The sequence below is a fragment of the Simochromis diagramma genome, unplaced genomic scaffold (genome assembly GCF_900408965.1).
Source record: "Simochromis diagramma unplaced genomic scaffold, fSimDia1.1 OVJJ01000596.1, whole genome shotgun sequence".
Classification (NCBI taxonomy): Eukaryota; Metazoa; Chordata; class Actinopteri; order Cichliformes; family Cichlidae; genus Simochromis; species Simochromis diagramma.
This window is the reverse complement of record NW_024387245.1, coordinates 3,410,113-3,427,930: the sequence shown is the minus strand read 5'-3', so window position 1 is coordinate 3,427,930 and position 17,818 is coordinate 3,410,113. Positions and strand designations below refer to the sequence as shown.

General features: G+C 36.9%; 1 protein-coding gene across 2 annotated transcripts in view; it reads right to left on the bottom strand.

Annotated features, from left to right (window-relative positions):
* Positions 1-4,470: 4,470 nt before the first annotated feature.
* Positions 4,471-17,818, bottom strand: part of LOC120714225 — a 31,070-nt gene continuing 17,722 nt past the window's right edge. For both annotated transcript variants that reach the window (XR_005691373.1, XM_040000335.1), the window contains one exon: positions 4,471-9,368. Coding sequence is in view for 1 of the 2 variants with exons in the window: in XM_040000335.1 (XP_039856269.1) it covers positions 9,216-9,368 (153 nt within the window). In the remaining variant the exon portion in view is untranslated. The remainder of the gene's footprint in view (positions 9,369-17,818) is intronic.

Here is a 17,818-nt window from a genome sequence, read left to right as displayed (position 1 = left end):
TCTATCTATCTATCTATATATATATATATATATATATATATATATATATATATATATATATATATATATATCTCTATCTATCTATCTATATATATATATATATACACATATATGTATGTGTGTGTGTGTGTGTGTGTGTGTGTGTGTGTGTGTGTGTGTGTGTGTGTGTGTAATATATTAGTGACATTACAACAACAAGTACCTTATTAATAATACTTATTCCACTTTCATCAGCAGTATCATCAGTCAGAATCAGGCAGATTTTCATGAAGTTAAATTTTGCCACAAGCATGAATCAGTTTTTGCATTTTACTCTTCCTACATGCACATGGTTGTGTGCGTCAGCAGTCAAAACTAGGAAACAGATGTGTTCTGATATCTCTGTGATCCTCACTCATTTAGAGGGTTAGCTGCCACTGACTAATCCCGACTGAACCCACAAGCTTTGTGTACAGCTATCTTATGTAAAAAGAGAATATCCACTATGAGATACTGATTATGAGTTCTGTTATGAAAAGATGGCTAATCTGTTTGTCCCTATAGCTGTACTGTGCATTGTGAGGCACACGGAAGTCAGAGTCTTTGTGGGGAAATTTGTTATTGTGACATATTGCCTTTTACAGAAAGCTTTCTTGTATGTAATGTTTTAACCATCCATGTATGATGTCTGTGTGTGTCTGTGTGTGTGACAACACACAATAAATGAATAGAGAAACACCAGAAAATGCTTTTCTTATTTTGTTTTTGTTGTTTTTTCTTATTAAGTACTTATGCTTAAAAAGGTTTTCCAGATGTACTTTGCAATTTGTGAGTACAATGTGGTTAAACAAAAAGAAAAAGTTATCATATATTTGAACATAATACAGTTTATGAAAGATCTGTATAGTATGTGGAGGGGTGGGATGATGCATAAAATAGTAGCCGAGGGTCAGAGGGATACTCTACTAGTGGGTGTAATTTAAATCTATATTATAATAAAGCAGCAACTTTTATGGCTAAACAAACAAAAAATAAAAGCCTGTGTGAAAGTGCCAAAAATCACAGCTCCTGAAATAGAGACTATAGGCAAAGCAAGTCCATCTCCATGCCCACATTTCCATAAGAACATTAACTTATGTACAGAATCACAGACAAATGTCTTAGTTACTATAGCTTATTTCTGTCTACCAGTTCAAATGAAGACTTAAAATTTCCATTATTAGTGGTGTGGCTGTTTTAACTGACATGTTGCACCACTAAAGGCTACTATAGCTTCCTGAGACCCTTGATACTTATATGGGGACATTGCATTGTGGCTTTTCTGCACCCTCTACTTCAGTTTGCTCAGTAAAGGCCACATAATGAGATACTTTATTTTACGTTTTTAAAAGATTACTTTCTATTCAAATATTAAGGTTATTTTTTTTGAACTTATCAGATTCAACTTTTGCCAAATAGAAGAGAAATTAAAAAAAAACATCCCAACCAAGAGTTTAGGTTTGTTTTGGTGAATGAAGAAATTCCAGCATTTTATTAGTTTGCTAAAAAACACTAAACAACATGTTTACATGTCCTTGTTCAAATACATTTCAAGATCTAGATTTTGCTCAGAGACATGAAGTTCACTAAAAGTGCTGCTGGAGTCATAAGTGTACATTATTTACACATGCAGGTGCTGTTGTGAAAACCTGAGTGTCTAATTCAGCAGAAATTCACCAGACTTAACAAGTTCACTTTTTCTTTTTAAGTTATGATTTACAGGAACATCTGTTTTTATATACTGACAACTGCAAGTAATTTCCATTTTTGTTCTACCTGAGTGTATACATTGTTTTGCACTTGTGGAAATGTAGTTATTTTGTACTCTATACTTAATATAAAAACTTATTATAGGCTAGCCAAAGTTTTACATCAATTAGATGTGAATACTTTTATGTATGCTCTTTGTCGATAACACTTATATACTTGCCCCTTAAATGCAGGACTTTTTTTTTTTCCTGTGGTTCACTTTTCACACAAACAGCACTCAATACAGGAAGAGAATAGACTGGAGGTCTCTGACCACAGCATCCTGAATATGTCTCCTCTTGGCCCTAATACAGAAAGAACTCTGTTACACTAGTTGTATGTGTGAAAAGCAGCAGTGAGGAAACTATGCGCACACCTGGTTCCTGCTGTGTTTTACACAGTAGGTAGTGTAGTCTGAAGGAGTCAAACCACAAACCATTTTTATAAGTACTTCCTATATAATCATAGTGTGCCCAGCATGAGTGCCACTGTTGCCAAAAATCGTAATCAAAATACTTTTTCAAAATTTAGTGTTAAATCTTTATTGTTGAAATTGCTTCTTATTAGCAGGAATTTCTGACAATTGGCCCTAAGTTATTAAGAAATGTCAACAAACTGTTGGTTGAATGACTGCAAAAGCGCCAAAATTGCAGTATGGTTCTTTGATTACACAAACATTTTTAAGAATACGTCATGTAACGATGAAGTCCTTGACCTGCCTTATAAAACTGAGATGAGGCATAAAGAGATAATGAATCATGGCTGTTGATACTTGGACTTTAGTGGTGCATAATCCAAATTTTAAAAACAAGAGCACACTTGTTTTCCCACAAACCAGTTGCTACTTGAACCATTAAAGTGACTGTCCTGAATCACTGTTGGCGCAGTCTAAATAATTATCTTCAGACACTGTACCTTCATACTGAAGGTAACTGATAGCACTTTTATCAGGTCAGGTGCAATACACAAAATGCTACTTCCTTGTTAAAACTACTGAAACCAGCGTTACAAAAAGTGAAGCATTCCTTTACCACATTACACTCCGAGGAGCTAATTGATTCTCTTCTTTTAGAAACAAAAAATACAATCAAGACTTTGTTGATAAGTTAAGTCTGACTCTGTAACTTCTGTCGGTGCTGTGCTTTTGGAAACCGAATTTCCCAGAGGAACCCACCCAAGGGATTAATAAAGTTTTATCTTATCTTATCTTACCTGTCCTGATCCTGAAAGGGGCAGTGGTGTTCTTAGGCAAGGGAATAGTAGATGCAATAGAATCAACATGTGTCATGGTTGTAGATTAGGCTTTAAGGGTCTATGTCAGGGTTCCCCAATCCCAGTCCACGAGGGCCAGTGTCCCTGCAGGTTTTAGATGTGTCCTTGATCCATCACAGCTGATTTAAATGGATAAATAACCATCTTTAAGTTCTCCAGAGGCCTGGTAATGAACTAATCACGTGATTCAGGTGTGTTGACCCATCTAAAACATGCAGGGACACCGGCCCTCGTGGGCTGGGATTGGGGACTCCTGGTCTATGTAAAACATTCAGGGAAAATAATTTCTCAAAAGAACAAAAGTCTGTAGTACTGATTACGAAACAGACTAAACACTAAATATACGACAATTCATTGACCTGTACATAGGACATTAGTGCAACTGAAGTGCATGTTGAACTTCTAAAGAGTGCACACCATATAATACTGAATTATGTTTACAAAGCAGATCTGTATGCTGTAGCAGAAAACAGTCATACATTTTCATTTTAGTTGAACTTTGAGCAACACAAACCTGCTATATGAAAGTCATTTTAGACACCTTTTGTTCTCTTACCTTCAAACCACTAAGAGTTAAAACTGTTACTTCTCTCTTTCTCTACAGATGGAGGAATCCACCCCGGCTGGACTACAGTTCTGACTCACACACGTGTATGAATGTGTTTGTGTTGGTGTCTGTGTGTGTGTGTGTGTGTGTGTGCCTGCAGGCGTGTAGAAACCATTTGTGTGTGTGACCAAGTGTGCGTGTGTTAATGAGTTGTGTATGTGAGTCTGAATGTGGAAGACATATAATTATCTGAGCATGTGCTTTTGCCAAGTTGTGGAAGGCACCGTACTTTCCGTGTACTGCAGATGAGCACACGAACACACGCACGCACACAAACACAAAAGGAAAAGGAAAGGGAAACAACTTTATTTCTTTTTTTTTTGAGATTTTATGCCAATAAACAAACTGATGTTTGATCAAATACAGATCTCATAAAAATAAAATATATTTGCTAATAAAATATATTTTGCTTCTATAATTTCTTTTCTGAAAGATGTACATAAAGAAATTTTATACGCTTCACTTAGATGTTTCACTAATACTTCCAAATAAAGTGAGCATATTGGATGTGTGTGGATGTGATATAAAAGCCTTCAGCTGAGTATGGCAAACAAGTATCTCTCAAAGTCTTTAGGCATAAAATTCAGCTGCAAATGGGCTACTGGGGGAAAAATAGGGGGATTCTGTTTTCTTTTAAAAAAAGAAAACGTACACATGACTGCCTCAAACAAAGTCTGACCTTTACATTGGTTACACATTCACAGTTGTTCATATTAACAACTAAATTCTATTTAAATAAACAACTTTCTATAACCAAACATATGCAAATTAGAATAAAAAGATGGTTTCTATTGACAAATAATCACACTGCTCTGATTTTTGGATTAAATTGAATGTAAAAAGCTTTATTTTAAATTGAAGCAATAATTACATGTTCAGTGTACAGTTACAATATTAACAAAAGACAAATTTGCTACAATTTTACTGGGTCATTTGGAATTGTTTGTCTCAGTTCTTGCACAAACAACCTCCATCCAAGAGATGCATTTCTGTACAGCACTTTCAGCAAAAGCAAAATAAACCGCTATGTCTCTGGGTCCACTATACTGTGTGTTTTATCTTTTTAACAATTCCACTGATTTTTTTTATTTTTTTTCTTATTTTCCTGTCATGAGAATAGTCTTAATAGTCTGGCTTCTTTTGGCATATCTGTTAAACATTTCATAAAATGCCTATGGATAAATGTACTATGTAATTTTTCCATGTAAATAATTTGAGTGGAAAAGGTGTTCGCCACACCTTCAAAAACCAGAACATTTCAACCAGGGTTTAGAACCACCTTAAATTCCATACAAAGGCAGACTGATGCAAACTGAAGTTTTCATAAATCTAAAAGTTGTAATCACAAACTCTGAAGGTATCGCCTATAATTGTTGGCATCAACATGTATGCATCACTGGACCTCAACTGTATTTATTCATTTATAAAAAAGCCTTTGCTATTCCCAAACAAAACAAAACTCAAGACAACAAACAGAAACAGGGGAGATTTTAACTTCTCAGCCTATGCAATTTCAATTCTGGAGTATAGTGGATAATAATTTTGCTGTTGATTTCCCACCTAGGTTATTGTCTAGCCTGCCTGTCTAGTCTTTGATTCAGCTGCAAATATATTTACCTTTATTTACCTTTATTTACCTCAAAAAGAACATGTTGAGGGTTATGGATTTGATTAACCATGAAAGGTCATATAAAACAACCCAAATATGATCCCATTTAAAAGTTATGGGGGGGATTAGAAAAGTGCAGCAATATCAGTAAAACCCTTAAAAACTTTTGCAACTTTAGACATTTAGCAAGGACAGTTATAACAATTATACAAAACACCTGCTAAAAATGATTTCTGCCGAAGGGGACCAAGACCAACGGTGACTCTCTTTCTCCACACATCATTACATCTGTTCATGCTTTTGTCAAATTCATGATTGAAAAATTCTTGTCATGTCGACCACCTTTATCAGTCGGCACTGAAGATATGCCAAAAAAGCTAACAATTTGCAACTTGCTTTTTCACATAACTGTATGTAGATAATAGCTGTTATCTTAAAGCCCCAAAGAGCACAGCACAATATGCGAACGCAGCCTGAGCAGGGTTAAAGCGAGTCAGTAAAACCCTGAATGTAATACAAGTGTTTCTGTGCTCTAACACCTACAAATGATAGGCGGAGAATCTGCACATTGCCAGGTTTCCATATCAGTTTCATAAGCCGTTAATTCATCTTTCAGTTTCCTCCCTGCCATGCTCTTCTCTCACACTCCAGCTGTAATACAGTACTTCAAAATGAGGTTGTAGGTTTCACATGGCACGATATCAAAAATCAACACGCAGTTACAGCGATCTCAGTGTCACAGCAGAGACAAAAGCAAAAGCACTTAGGTTTGGTGCACACGAACACACACCTGGAACGTGTGCAATTCCAAACAGAGACAAATCTGAAAGGTTACATGGTATGCAATACATTACTCCAACAGGAAAAGATAGAACAAAGAGGAAATACAACCAGAAACAGAAAGTAGTGTAAAACAACTTTTGCATTTTCTGTTTAGGTTGCGCTGTGGCAGTTTTGCTAACATAAGTGGACAAATGTGGTTCTCGGAAATAAACAATACATTGGTAAGAGCTCTTTGTGGTTTTCTGTGGTTATGTTAAATCTCTTTGTATCTTTTAATGTATTTTTTATGGCCATTAATGTCTCTTTGTTGCGATTTTTTATTTTAATCTTGTACCAATAAGCCAGATGTGTACGGTGATGTTTATATGACAAATATAATCTATATGACACTGCGTCAGAAGTGGATTTTTACCAATATAAGTACAGATTATTCTAATGACTTTATCCACTACAAGTAATGCTAAATATCTTTAGATAACGCCTGCAAAACCTTCAATTAGTGACCAGTCCTAAACCATCTCATCATATCATAGGAGAAAGCTTGAAAATGATTACTTATAGCTGATGAATAGCTATTAAAATGTAAGATTACACAGCTGACAGAGTAGCTGAAATTCTTATGTAGCAGTGATAAATACCAGCACATTAATGTATCAGTGATTTTCAGTGGTGTTGACACAACTGTGCAAACGTACATTTGATTATTGCTGTGTTACAACAAACTTTTGGGCTAACCTCACAGGGAGTCGTCAACAGTGATTGAACTACGTTGATTCTGAAGTTTTAAATCAAACACATGTATCACACATAATAGCACAGTACATCTCCAAGGTTGCTCACAGGGGCATAAAAAATACTTCCCTATTTTTGTTTGTGTCATGCTTAAACAAACATGCACACTAGGCAATGTCATTTTATTATTATTGGTACCGATCAAGTTAACGTATATTATGTCAATGAATTTGGGAATATTCAACTTGTACCATTCAAACCAACATGGAAAACACGAGTTGTACACAAATATAATTGGTCAGTGTTCACATTGGACCTTTGAAATACAGTGTTTAATGCTTACTACTCCAACCAAACCTAGCCAGTCTGCTTGCTTGGTAAAGTTTGTCAGAAAAGTTCAAGGAGTTGGCTGTGCACCATGCTTTAAAGGAGGTAGGGATGTTGTGATTATTCTCAAAAAAGCCAGTTAAACAGAGCGTCTGTGTCTTTTTTCTCTAATTTTCATGAATCACATCATAAGAAGTATTGATTGATTTGGTTTCCCACCTCCAATAAACTGTAGTGCACAGTTGATTCCTTCACCTTTCCTAGTAGAAGCATGCACTTTTGGTATTATAAAGTGCTTCGGTTAAATGTATTTTTGCATAATCCTTTGACACCACATTATATTCATATAGCAAACAATGTTCAAAGTCAAGAAAATGGACTGATTTATATTTACCCTCAACATTCAAATGGGAGTAAATTCTGATATTTGTAAACACAGACAAGTGTACTCAGTTGTTTGTATTTACTTCAGATTTAATCAGGATTAAGTGGTAACATTTATTTTTTCGTAACATAACCCAATATCTATTTTTTTAAAGGATCATGAATTCTTACATTATAACACAACAAAGGTTTTCATTGGCATCAAGAGTTCAAAGATACAAATACATGTTTTTAATCTGAAGCCTCTATTTCCGCTGTTCACTAATCACTTAGTTATTTAAGAGTCTTTGACTTGCACTATTCAATGTTTGGTGTTTGTCCAAAACTCTAACTAACTATTTAATGACCTGGCAAGCGTATGGAGACTTGGCCAGGTCTGAATCACTGTGCTAATATACGGATATCGTGACCTTGTCAAGAAACCATTGCACTCTGCCTGGTAAAACCAGATGCTTAACGAAGAAGGTGGAAGACAGTAATGGTTGGTTCGTTTAAATTTAAAGGTTGCATAATGCATAAACAAGACACTATGAAATGACACTATTTAATAGTTTTGTTGTTCACTTTGTTCATCAACACCACTCTGCTAACTGGATTTCAACTTAGTAACAATTCCTCCAATTTTGTTATTGAACAAAAATGGAACACTCACATTCAGATTTTGGTTATTAACACACTCTTTTTCTTTGCTTTAATGCTGAATACAAAATGACCAAAGAAGAAAACTGTTATTGCATTTTGATGTCATCTTGCAGGAAGCCATGTACACAGATAGTATTTGGTGGTATAACCCATTTCTGAGTTCTCTAGTGGAGACTGGAAGACTTGTATCTACTACTGCAGGAAGTTGGTTCAATATCATCTTCTGTTATGATTAAGGGTTTTTTGATAAAGTCTAAAAGATGCAGATGGTAAAATCTACTTGGGTGGGCTCAGTTCATTATCAGGTTGTGCTGTATATTATGTACCAATTGTTGTTAAAGTAGTCATGAAACACAGTGATAAAACATCAATTTTGCAGTTTTAGAAGACAACAATTTCTATGCTATATATGTTTAGAAAACAAATGAAGATTCATACAGATGTCTCCTGCTATATATCAGTAACTTAAAAGTACCTTTTAAGGGATAATAATCCAGATTATAGATTCAAGAAAAACATAATACCCAATTCATTTGAGTTCTAAAATGCTGGTGTGCTGTCAATCTGCCACAAGTATTTTTAAAAACAAGTTGGATACTGATGCAAGTCTGGTCCGGCTGATTCCTACAGAGGTCATGAGTCTGCTGCATGATGGCAATGAATGTGATGCAGGTGCAATTCCAAACCAAAGTCATCCATTTTGACAGATATTTTGACCTGGGGAGAACATAATCTTTGTACAAAAAAAAAATTGTATAGAAAGCTAGCGAAGTAAACGAGAAACTGTTCAAGGCACATTTGAATTTCCACAGGCGTCATTTTGCAGAGGCATATTAAGGTATTGCGACTGCCCCTGCCCACAAAGAATTGCAAAATCTTGCCTCTTTGGTAGCATCACAAAATCTTTGAGGCCATGACGGAAAAACATTGGTGCAAACACAAAAAAGGATTAGAGTTCCAGGAGAGTCTTTTTAGCAAATGGAAAAGCAGAGAGTAGAGGCTAAAAATGAGTTCCCCCCAAAAAAGTAGATCCAAAAACAGTTAGTAAAAAAATGCTACGTCTGCCGGGTTTCTAGGTCTACCACTCTCATTTTAAACCTGGGTGTCCTGGGTGTTTGTATTGCCTTGTATCCAAATCCATCGCCCAATCAGTATCAGCAGTAGGCCTACACAGATAAGGGTGACAGGCTCCTGGTGGATATGAGGCACTATGTTCGGCAGGAGAACAACCGGTCTAGGTGCCCTCTGGAACAGAAAGAACAGAGAGAAGAAGAGATATTTTAGTTAATGACAGTTATGCTTCATAGAATACACATGTGACTGCATTAAAATGTAACAAAAACCCAGTTATTGAAACAAAAGCTAACTCCTTGTTCTTACTAGAATATCTTGTTGTATATATGTGGGCTTATATAAAATCAACCCAGTGCTCCATGAGTTGGTTAACAAGTCTGGTGTTACTTAACTTTGCTTCTTACTGAGTTATTTGACAACACCAACTCTGTTTGACATGTCTTAAATATTCACTTGAGAGCTTCTTGATGTGGAACTATAGACTAATCATTGTCTAATCAAGACAAAAAGGTAAGTATTTTAGGGTGAGGGTGCTTGATGCTAATCCTTGTGCAAGTAATTACCAAGAAAGTATTTATTGTATGCAGTTTTATATGCCTAAACTTAATAAAACGGTTAAACTGTTCTATTTAACAACATGTACAGTAAAAAATAAATATATATCTACATGAAGAATTTGCATTAGCATTTGCATAGTGTGTTGCCATATCGCAAAATATTCTGAGTGTGCAGTGATGTAGATCTAAAGCTCATGTAAACACCCTGTGATCACTTGACGTTTTAAATCAAAGGGGCAGACACCTACTGTATGTTTACGTCTACAGGAAGCACGTAAGTATAGTTCTCAACATCCTGCCACAACTCTCTTTTTACTCTCTCCATCTCCAGGTGTGAGTGCATTTTTGAATGTACGTGTTTATATGTATGTCTTCTTATATTTTGGGTTCGTATGAAAGCTTCTGATCTTTCAAGTTCTGACTTTTTTAAAATCTTGTTTTATATGTTGCATGACAGCAGAATTTATACAGTTGATCACACTCTGAGAATATTAACTACCTTTACATGAGAGCATACATACACATTCCCAGAACAAGGAATGTGGTACTGTAACAAAAGCTGTCACAGTCCTTTCACTCCAGCACACACTTTTAATTAACAGTAGCTAACCTGAAAGTTTGCTGCAGCTGATATTAGCAGCACTTCAAAAGCCCCATCTACTGCCCAATACTGCCTGATAAACTCCATGTTACCATTTGAGAAAAGCCCACAGCAGATGTCAAACATTAATGCTGTATGCATTCTACAGTGACAATGAAATGGTTCAGTACAAGAATGTATTAAAATGGTAATTTAATGTTGCACTTCCATACAGTAGTGGAAAACCAAGCAAGATACAAATGCCTGATACAGCAAGTGCCGAAATGCCAAGCACAACTGAAGATGATTGGTTTGATATAATCTGAGCACAGAAGATGTTTTTACAAACACATATTATGCAAACTGTTAAAATAATAAAATAAATAAATAAATACTAATGAAATTAGATATATTTGTCTTCTGTTACTGTTACATTTCATAGAGTTTCTCAACTTTTTTGTGAATGAGGGTGTGCTACTGTACTCCTAATTAGTTAATTGCTTTATAAACTGTTCAGAATTGTCAATACAGCGAGTAAATTAAGTACTGAACATGTCACCAATTTTCTATGTATTTCTAAATGTGCTGTTGAACACATGAAGAAAGGGAGGTGCAACAAAGCATGCAAAGTCATGACACCAGCTGAAATCTATTAGTAATTAGAAAGCAATCCTGCCAATTTTTGCAAATTAAAATCAGCTGCTTCAGTCCCAACTGATTGGCTTATAAAAAGGTCTCATTACCAGGTGTTGCACAAGAAACCTCTTGTGATTGATAAAGTTACTGAGCAGACCTTTGTAGCCTTGATGTTGCGAAACATTCTGATGGTGCTGGTTACAAAAGAATTTCTAAACTACTGAAGGTTCCAGTGAGCACTGTTGGGGCCATAATGTGGAGTTGGAAAGAACATAATTTCACTGTGACGACCACAACCAGGTGCTCCCAGCAAGAAGAATGAAAAGAGTTATCAGAAGTGTTATTTAAGAGCTAAGGAACATATGTGGGGAGCTACAGGAAGATCTGAAATCAGCAGGTACAATTGGTTCAAAGACAAAACAATAAGTAATGCATTCAGCCGCCATGGCCTGTGTGCTTGCACACCACGCGAGACTCTATTGCTGAAGAATAAGCATGTCGAAGCATGTTTAAAGTTTGCTGAACAACATTAAGACAAGCCTGTGAAATACTGGGAGAATGTAGTCTGGTCAGATGAAACCAACATTAAACTCTTTGGATGCCATAATACACACCATGTTTGGAGAAAATAGGGCACTGGATCAACCCCAAAACAATTTCACATAACTGAAGTTTAGAGGTGGGAGCACCATGGTGTGGGGCTGTTTTTCAGCATACGGCACTGGCACGTAATTGAAGGACGGTGGAATGGAAAAATGTACCAGGATATTGTGATTTAAAAAAAATCTGCAGCAATCTACCAGGATGATGATGATGATGATGATGTTGAAACGAGGGTGGACCTTTTTAGAAGGAAGATCGTCCCAAACACACTGCCAGGGAAACTGTTATTTTGCCTGCCTATTGATCCCGCTTATCGGTTCTTACAGTCTCGTTACATTTAGCTGATTTTAGTTTGTGTGTAGGAGGAAAATAGTGTTGCAGTCTGCAGCATGGATATGGACATTACTTTTTTTTTTTTTTATTGCACAAGGATGAGAGTGTGATGGTAAAGTGGAAACCGCTCCAGGACAGAAACAACTGCATTATACTTTTAACATAAGTTTGGCTCTTTGCAGGCACCTGTACAGACAGCATGCTAACGCTAAGCTAGCCAAGAGCCCAGGGTGATGTTAAAGCTGAGTAAATATGGACCCCTGCACAGCACCGTGATAAAGTGAGCCATCATTTGTGGTGAAATCAGCCACACGTAAGCTCACACGTGTCTTCATTTGGATAGAGATTTGTGCTGGTGTGTAGGGCTGTAGCCTCAGGTTAATGCTGTTAAATGGTAATTATGACACCTTTTAGAAATACATTTCCTTAGGAAACTGGTGATGTGTTCAATACTTATTTTACTTGCTGTAGCTCCAGTGACACATTCAAGCATTATCACAATGTCAAGCTGAATTTGCTCAAATTTTCTTTTTCAAATCATTAAAAAATAAAAGTTGAAGCAAACAAGCTGAAAGCTGAGTCTGGTTGGATTTTGGGTGCCCAGTCCTCTTGTCTGCATGTTGTAACAGAAATCACCTGCCTTGTTTCACACTGTGCCCCTCAGCTGTGTCTATTTGTAACTCCTTGCCTCAGTCATCTAGATACACTTGGCAGGCTGTTGATTGAAACAGGTGTTTTCTTTTCTGTACAGTAACCCTGCAGCTGATCGCTCAGTGTCTTGGCCTCAGTCCATTTCTTCAGCAGCAGGAAGAGTAACTTTTCAGTAATAATCTCCCTGGTCAGTAGAACAGGAACACATCCTCAGGGTGGATGCTTAAAAAAAAAAACTCTCTCCAGAAACAACAAAGTTCCTGTTACTGTGGAAGGGGATCCCCACAATGAAAATTATGTAGTAACTTGTGTACACAGAAAGCCATTTTAGACAACAACAACAGAAACTTTAGCTACTTCACTCAGACGCAATGTTGTGCAAGTTACTGAATGTATTTTCTTCACCCACTTTAAAACCTATTTTAAGAATAAAACACCTGAGTAACTGAATCCTCTCTTATATAATTAATAGCTGGAAATTACAGCCACAACTACCCGGAGTAGCTAACAGTGGATGGTTTTGGTTGAACTGCAGCTTTCAGGTGTGAGTTTTAATGAGTTCCGTACAAAATGTTTGCTTAAACTGCCATACGTGAATAATTTAAAGAGCAGCTAAGGAATTTACAAGGGCAGGAAGAATCTTTTTTTCTTTTCCCTCACGTTGTGGCTTTAAGCCTTTCAGATTTAGCCCGGATGGACAGACTGTGCAACATCATCCAGATATCCGCTGGCACAAAATAATGCTGCCTGCCCCAGGCCACACTGTACTCTGAAAAACAGGATCTTTACAGATGCAACAGGGATATAAAAGCTGTGTGGTTTAATTTGAAAAGTGAGCCAAAAGCCACAGAAGCCTCTAATGCCAGAGGAGGAAACAGGTGAGGGGAACACTAGTTAACCCTGAAATGAATCACAATGTGCTTCTAATTCCACATCTGACTAAACAAAGAAGCAAGTTAGATGACCAAAGAGCTAGCAGAATGCTTATTTGAAGAAGACATGACCCTGATTTTTTACACTGAAACAGTTATGGCAGTTGAAGGTAATGGGGTATAGCTTATCAACCGTAGGGTTAGTTCTGGCAGGCAAATCACCGGTACCAGCTGATAACATTCCTAGAGCTATTCTCATACAGGTTGGTGTGCCATTTAAGATATCTATGCATATAGTTTCTGTAGTTGGGGTGGCTGTAGCTCAGCAGGTAATCTGCTAATCGGAAGGTTGCTAGTTTAATCCCTGGTTGCTCTAGTTTGTGTGCCAAATATCCGACAAGATACTAAGAGCCTGGATTGTTGGAGCACCCAAGTTGCTCTCCAATGCATCCTTTGTGAATGTTTCTTAGATAGGAAGCATGTGTATAGAAAAAGGTGCTTATGCGAATGAGACAAGTTATATCAAGTGCTTTGACCCCTTAGGTACAGTAGAAAAGTGCTATAAAAGAACTGATCCATTTGCCACTTACATCCCAGCTAATGCTCTCCCCACTTGAGGCTTTCCCTGTGTGGGTAAGGGTGGGAAGGCCACAGAACATAGCAGTGGTGCCAAATATAAATTGCTGTAGATGGAAATAACAATCCCACTTTACTAACATCTCCTGACAGAAATGCTCTCAAATGGTAACGGCAATCTGGAGACAATCGCTTGGAAGATGTTAACATTATATCTGTTAAATATTATCCTGTTAGCATTGTGGTGCTAGCATTTGGGTTCAAGTACCCTTGTGAATAGCTTCACAGAGCTGGTGGGACTGAAGACTTAGTTTTATTATCTGTCAGTGGTTTAAATCAAATTCACCATGACAGAGGGGAAAAAAATTGCACATCTGGAAAAACATCTTATTCTGACAGGACATGTGATACTTTTTCTTCCTTTGTGGATTTTTCCTCCAGTAATCATCACTTTATGAACTTTTTAACTTTAAATCAACAATTCAGCTACACCAGTGTAGGAAGTAGCCGATCACCGGCAGAGAGTCAATACAGTAAGACTGATTTCTCTAAGGCTCAGTTTCCCTGAATGTCATCAGGGGACTGTTGTATTTGGCGGCAAAGTGAAGAGTAAATTCTCCACATGTTGATTTTTTTGGCAATTTAGTTTCATCTCCGCAACCTGAACGTCTGCCATTACTATATATCAAGACTCTTGTCTTGAGTGAAGTTAATACCCATTAATTCAGCCTCCCCTTTCATTTGGCATCAAAAATTGGCGTCTCACATCACACATTACCATTAGAGCTTTGCCTTTGTTTATAGTAGAATATTACACTGGATTTCAACCCGAATAAGAACTTTTGTAAAAGCAATAAAGAGTTGCAATTTTCCTTCGGCAACTTATTTTCTCTAGGCCTTCAGAGATGTTATTATACCTTCTTGTTATGGAAACAGTGAGATTCTTATTATTATTGTTAATTTGCTTGCAGCAATGTTTATCATGTTGCACATTAAAGACTTGTCTCTCCTCAAAGCAGCGTTGGAACACAGACATAAGGTTTGTGGGTTTTTGTTTTGTTTTTTTGCTTTAGTTGGCAGCTTTTCTGCGCTCTTTCGTCACCTCACCAACCACTGTAATGATTTGACTGTCATGATGGTCTTCAGCTTGCAGAGTAAGGGAAGGGCTCCTGTTGGCAGATGTATGGGTCTCATGACGCAAAGCAATCTTACTGAAAGCTTTTTTCATTATAACGTTTTATTTAATGGTCCATTGATGTCTAGATACTATTATAATATATTAGCTGTTTTTGGTACACTGAAGAACATGGGTTATGTGGTTTATCAAAACCAGTGCAATGAAAAACAGGGAAGCTCAATAGGAACTGCTTGGATTCACAGCATGTGAATTTATTCCAAATTAAGGATTTGGATTAATTTCATATCCTGATCAAAAAGGCCAAAATGCCACTTCTGAATGACCTTCCAAATCACAGTATGTGCTGATCTATAGTCATGCTTGGCTGCAAATGAAAGCTGAGAAACTATGAATGACAACATAACAGGAGGATGTGGTGTACCTGAGAGGAGCCTGTATGCAGACTATCTAAAACCACCTCTCATTGTTATCAAATTAACTGCATCTAAGCTATAATTAGAACTGGACTAATAATACTTTATTTGATAACATGCATGCTGGAAGTTTCTTTACTTCATAGAGTTCAAAGAAATAGTCTGCCGTTTTGGCAAACAGACTTGTTTGCTTTCTTGCTGGCAGTTTGATGAGAAGATCAATCTCAGTGTCATGTCCATGCTTTGAGTATGAGAGCAGAACGTTTTTAGCTTTGCTTATGATAAAGAACAGCAAACAATGCTTTACAATATCACACATCAACATGTTTTAACTACTTTCTTTTGCTGTTTTAACATTACTGTAAATCCAGGGATAAACCAATAAACATCTTAAATCAGAAACACTGTGTATAGGGTTGATCTGTTACTCTGGACGATTGGTTGTATTTCACAGTCAGTACAAGAGGTTTGAATTGCACTGCAATCAGAAGCAGATGTATTCCTTTAGCTGACAAACTGCGGGCTGAGAGACTGACATGAAGCCAGAACCAGTTTCCCAAAAAACTTTTCATTTTCAAGCTTACTGTATACCTCAGGATTACAGAAAGGAAACACGCACATGCACACCCAGACACACATTGGTAATTCTCTAATAGTTTCCTCATTTGAACTCTTACCTCAAATAACCTCATCCTTCATCTGAGAATAGAAAACCTGCTGCCACAAATCATTTTCCTGCTGTCACTGCAACTCTGCAGGCTCCTAACAAGTAATTCAAACAGCACGTGCAAACACACGAAGGCACAGTGTACAGTGCATGCATTTTCCCGCACACACACCCACAGTAATTGCTAGCGGGATGTAACAGCAGGCAAAGTGTGACAAAGATGCCAAAGGACGAAAAGCCAAACTTTCACAAAAACAGATTCAGAAAGGCAGGAAGTCAGCCAATCATCGGCAATTCACCAGTCAGGCATTTAATCAGTAAAAAAACATAATTCAGCCCATCAGTCAAACAAGATGATACAATTCATCTACTTAGAGATAAAACAGTTTATCACAATTACTGCAGATTCTTTCATGTTTGCACAGTGAATTATTTTGGTCTGTTTGTTTTGGGAAGCCACAGGTAAATGAATCCTTTACTGTTAACATCGTGCCTTTTAAAAATGTTGCTTACATTTATGTTGCTGTATAATTTGATTTGATTTCAGCTTAAAGGAGCGACCAGTTTAAAATGTTTCATTGGTGATCTGAGACTCCAACATTGTTTTCCACTTTTGTATAACAGTAGTCTTTTTTTTCCCCCCTTCAACATCAGCACAATTAGCAAACATGCATGAGTCAATCTGCCAGTTTTAGAGCACTAAAGGAGATTTGAAGTCGAAGATTCCCCACTGGCTTTTGAATGCAGCATATTTAAAAACCTTTGCAGTGTTACCATGACACTGAGAAATATTAAAAGTTGACAAGATGCACTTTGGATCCAGAAATCTAAAAATTGTGGATGCAAAAGGTGATGCGAATGAAAAGACAGCCAAGTTGTGCGCATTCTGCAAGTGATTGTTTCTGCCCAAAGTCTTTGAAGACAGACATCTCTGATGCAAGGGTTTTTAAGTTTCTCATCTTTCTATCTTGCTCTTCTTCTTGCCTCGTTCCTTTCACAGTGGAAACATTGAGTCAGCCACTTCCAAAGAGCTCGTGTGATTTTATTTGGTTACCACAACTTACTATGCTGCTTCTCAAAAATAGCTTTCAAAACAAGGCTACACTTTCAACCACACACATACACACACTGATGCACACAATGCAAAATGACTCAGGTTTTGCTACATTATTTTTCTATCTACTGTTACCATCTCTGTGGTGTCTGTGCCACTTTGAATTAAAGTGTTTTTCTTTTCTTTTTCAGTTGTCTCTCTTTTTAAAAAAAAAAAAAAAAAAAAAGCTTTAAAACAAAACTATGCCATGGGTCTTACATGCATGCTATAGCTTCACTTAATCACATACCATTGCTAAAATAAATGTAAAATTTAAGTACTGAATGCAAAAGTACTGCAACCAAGTATTAACAAGTTCCTTTTCCTGTAAAAAATGTCTTTACTGTCAGCTTGAACATCTACTCATTGATCTTGCACAATCTGTCCAAACTGACATTCATAGAGTTGCACTGGGAAATATGCATAATAACGGCTACAAATACTTGCATAACAATGCCCAACTCTTGCTACTGAGTTGAAAGATTTAATTTTTTTTCTGTGT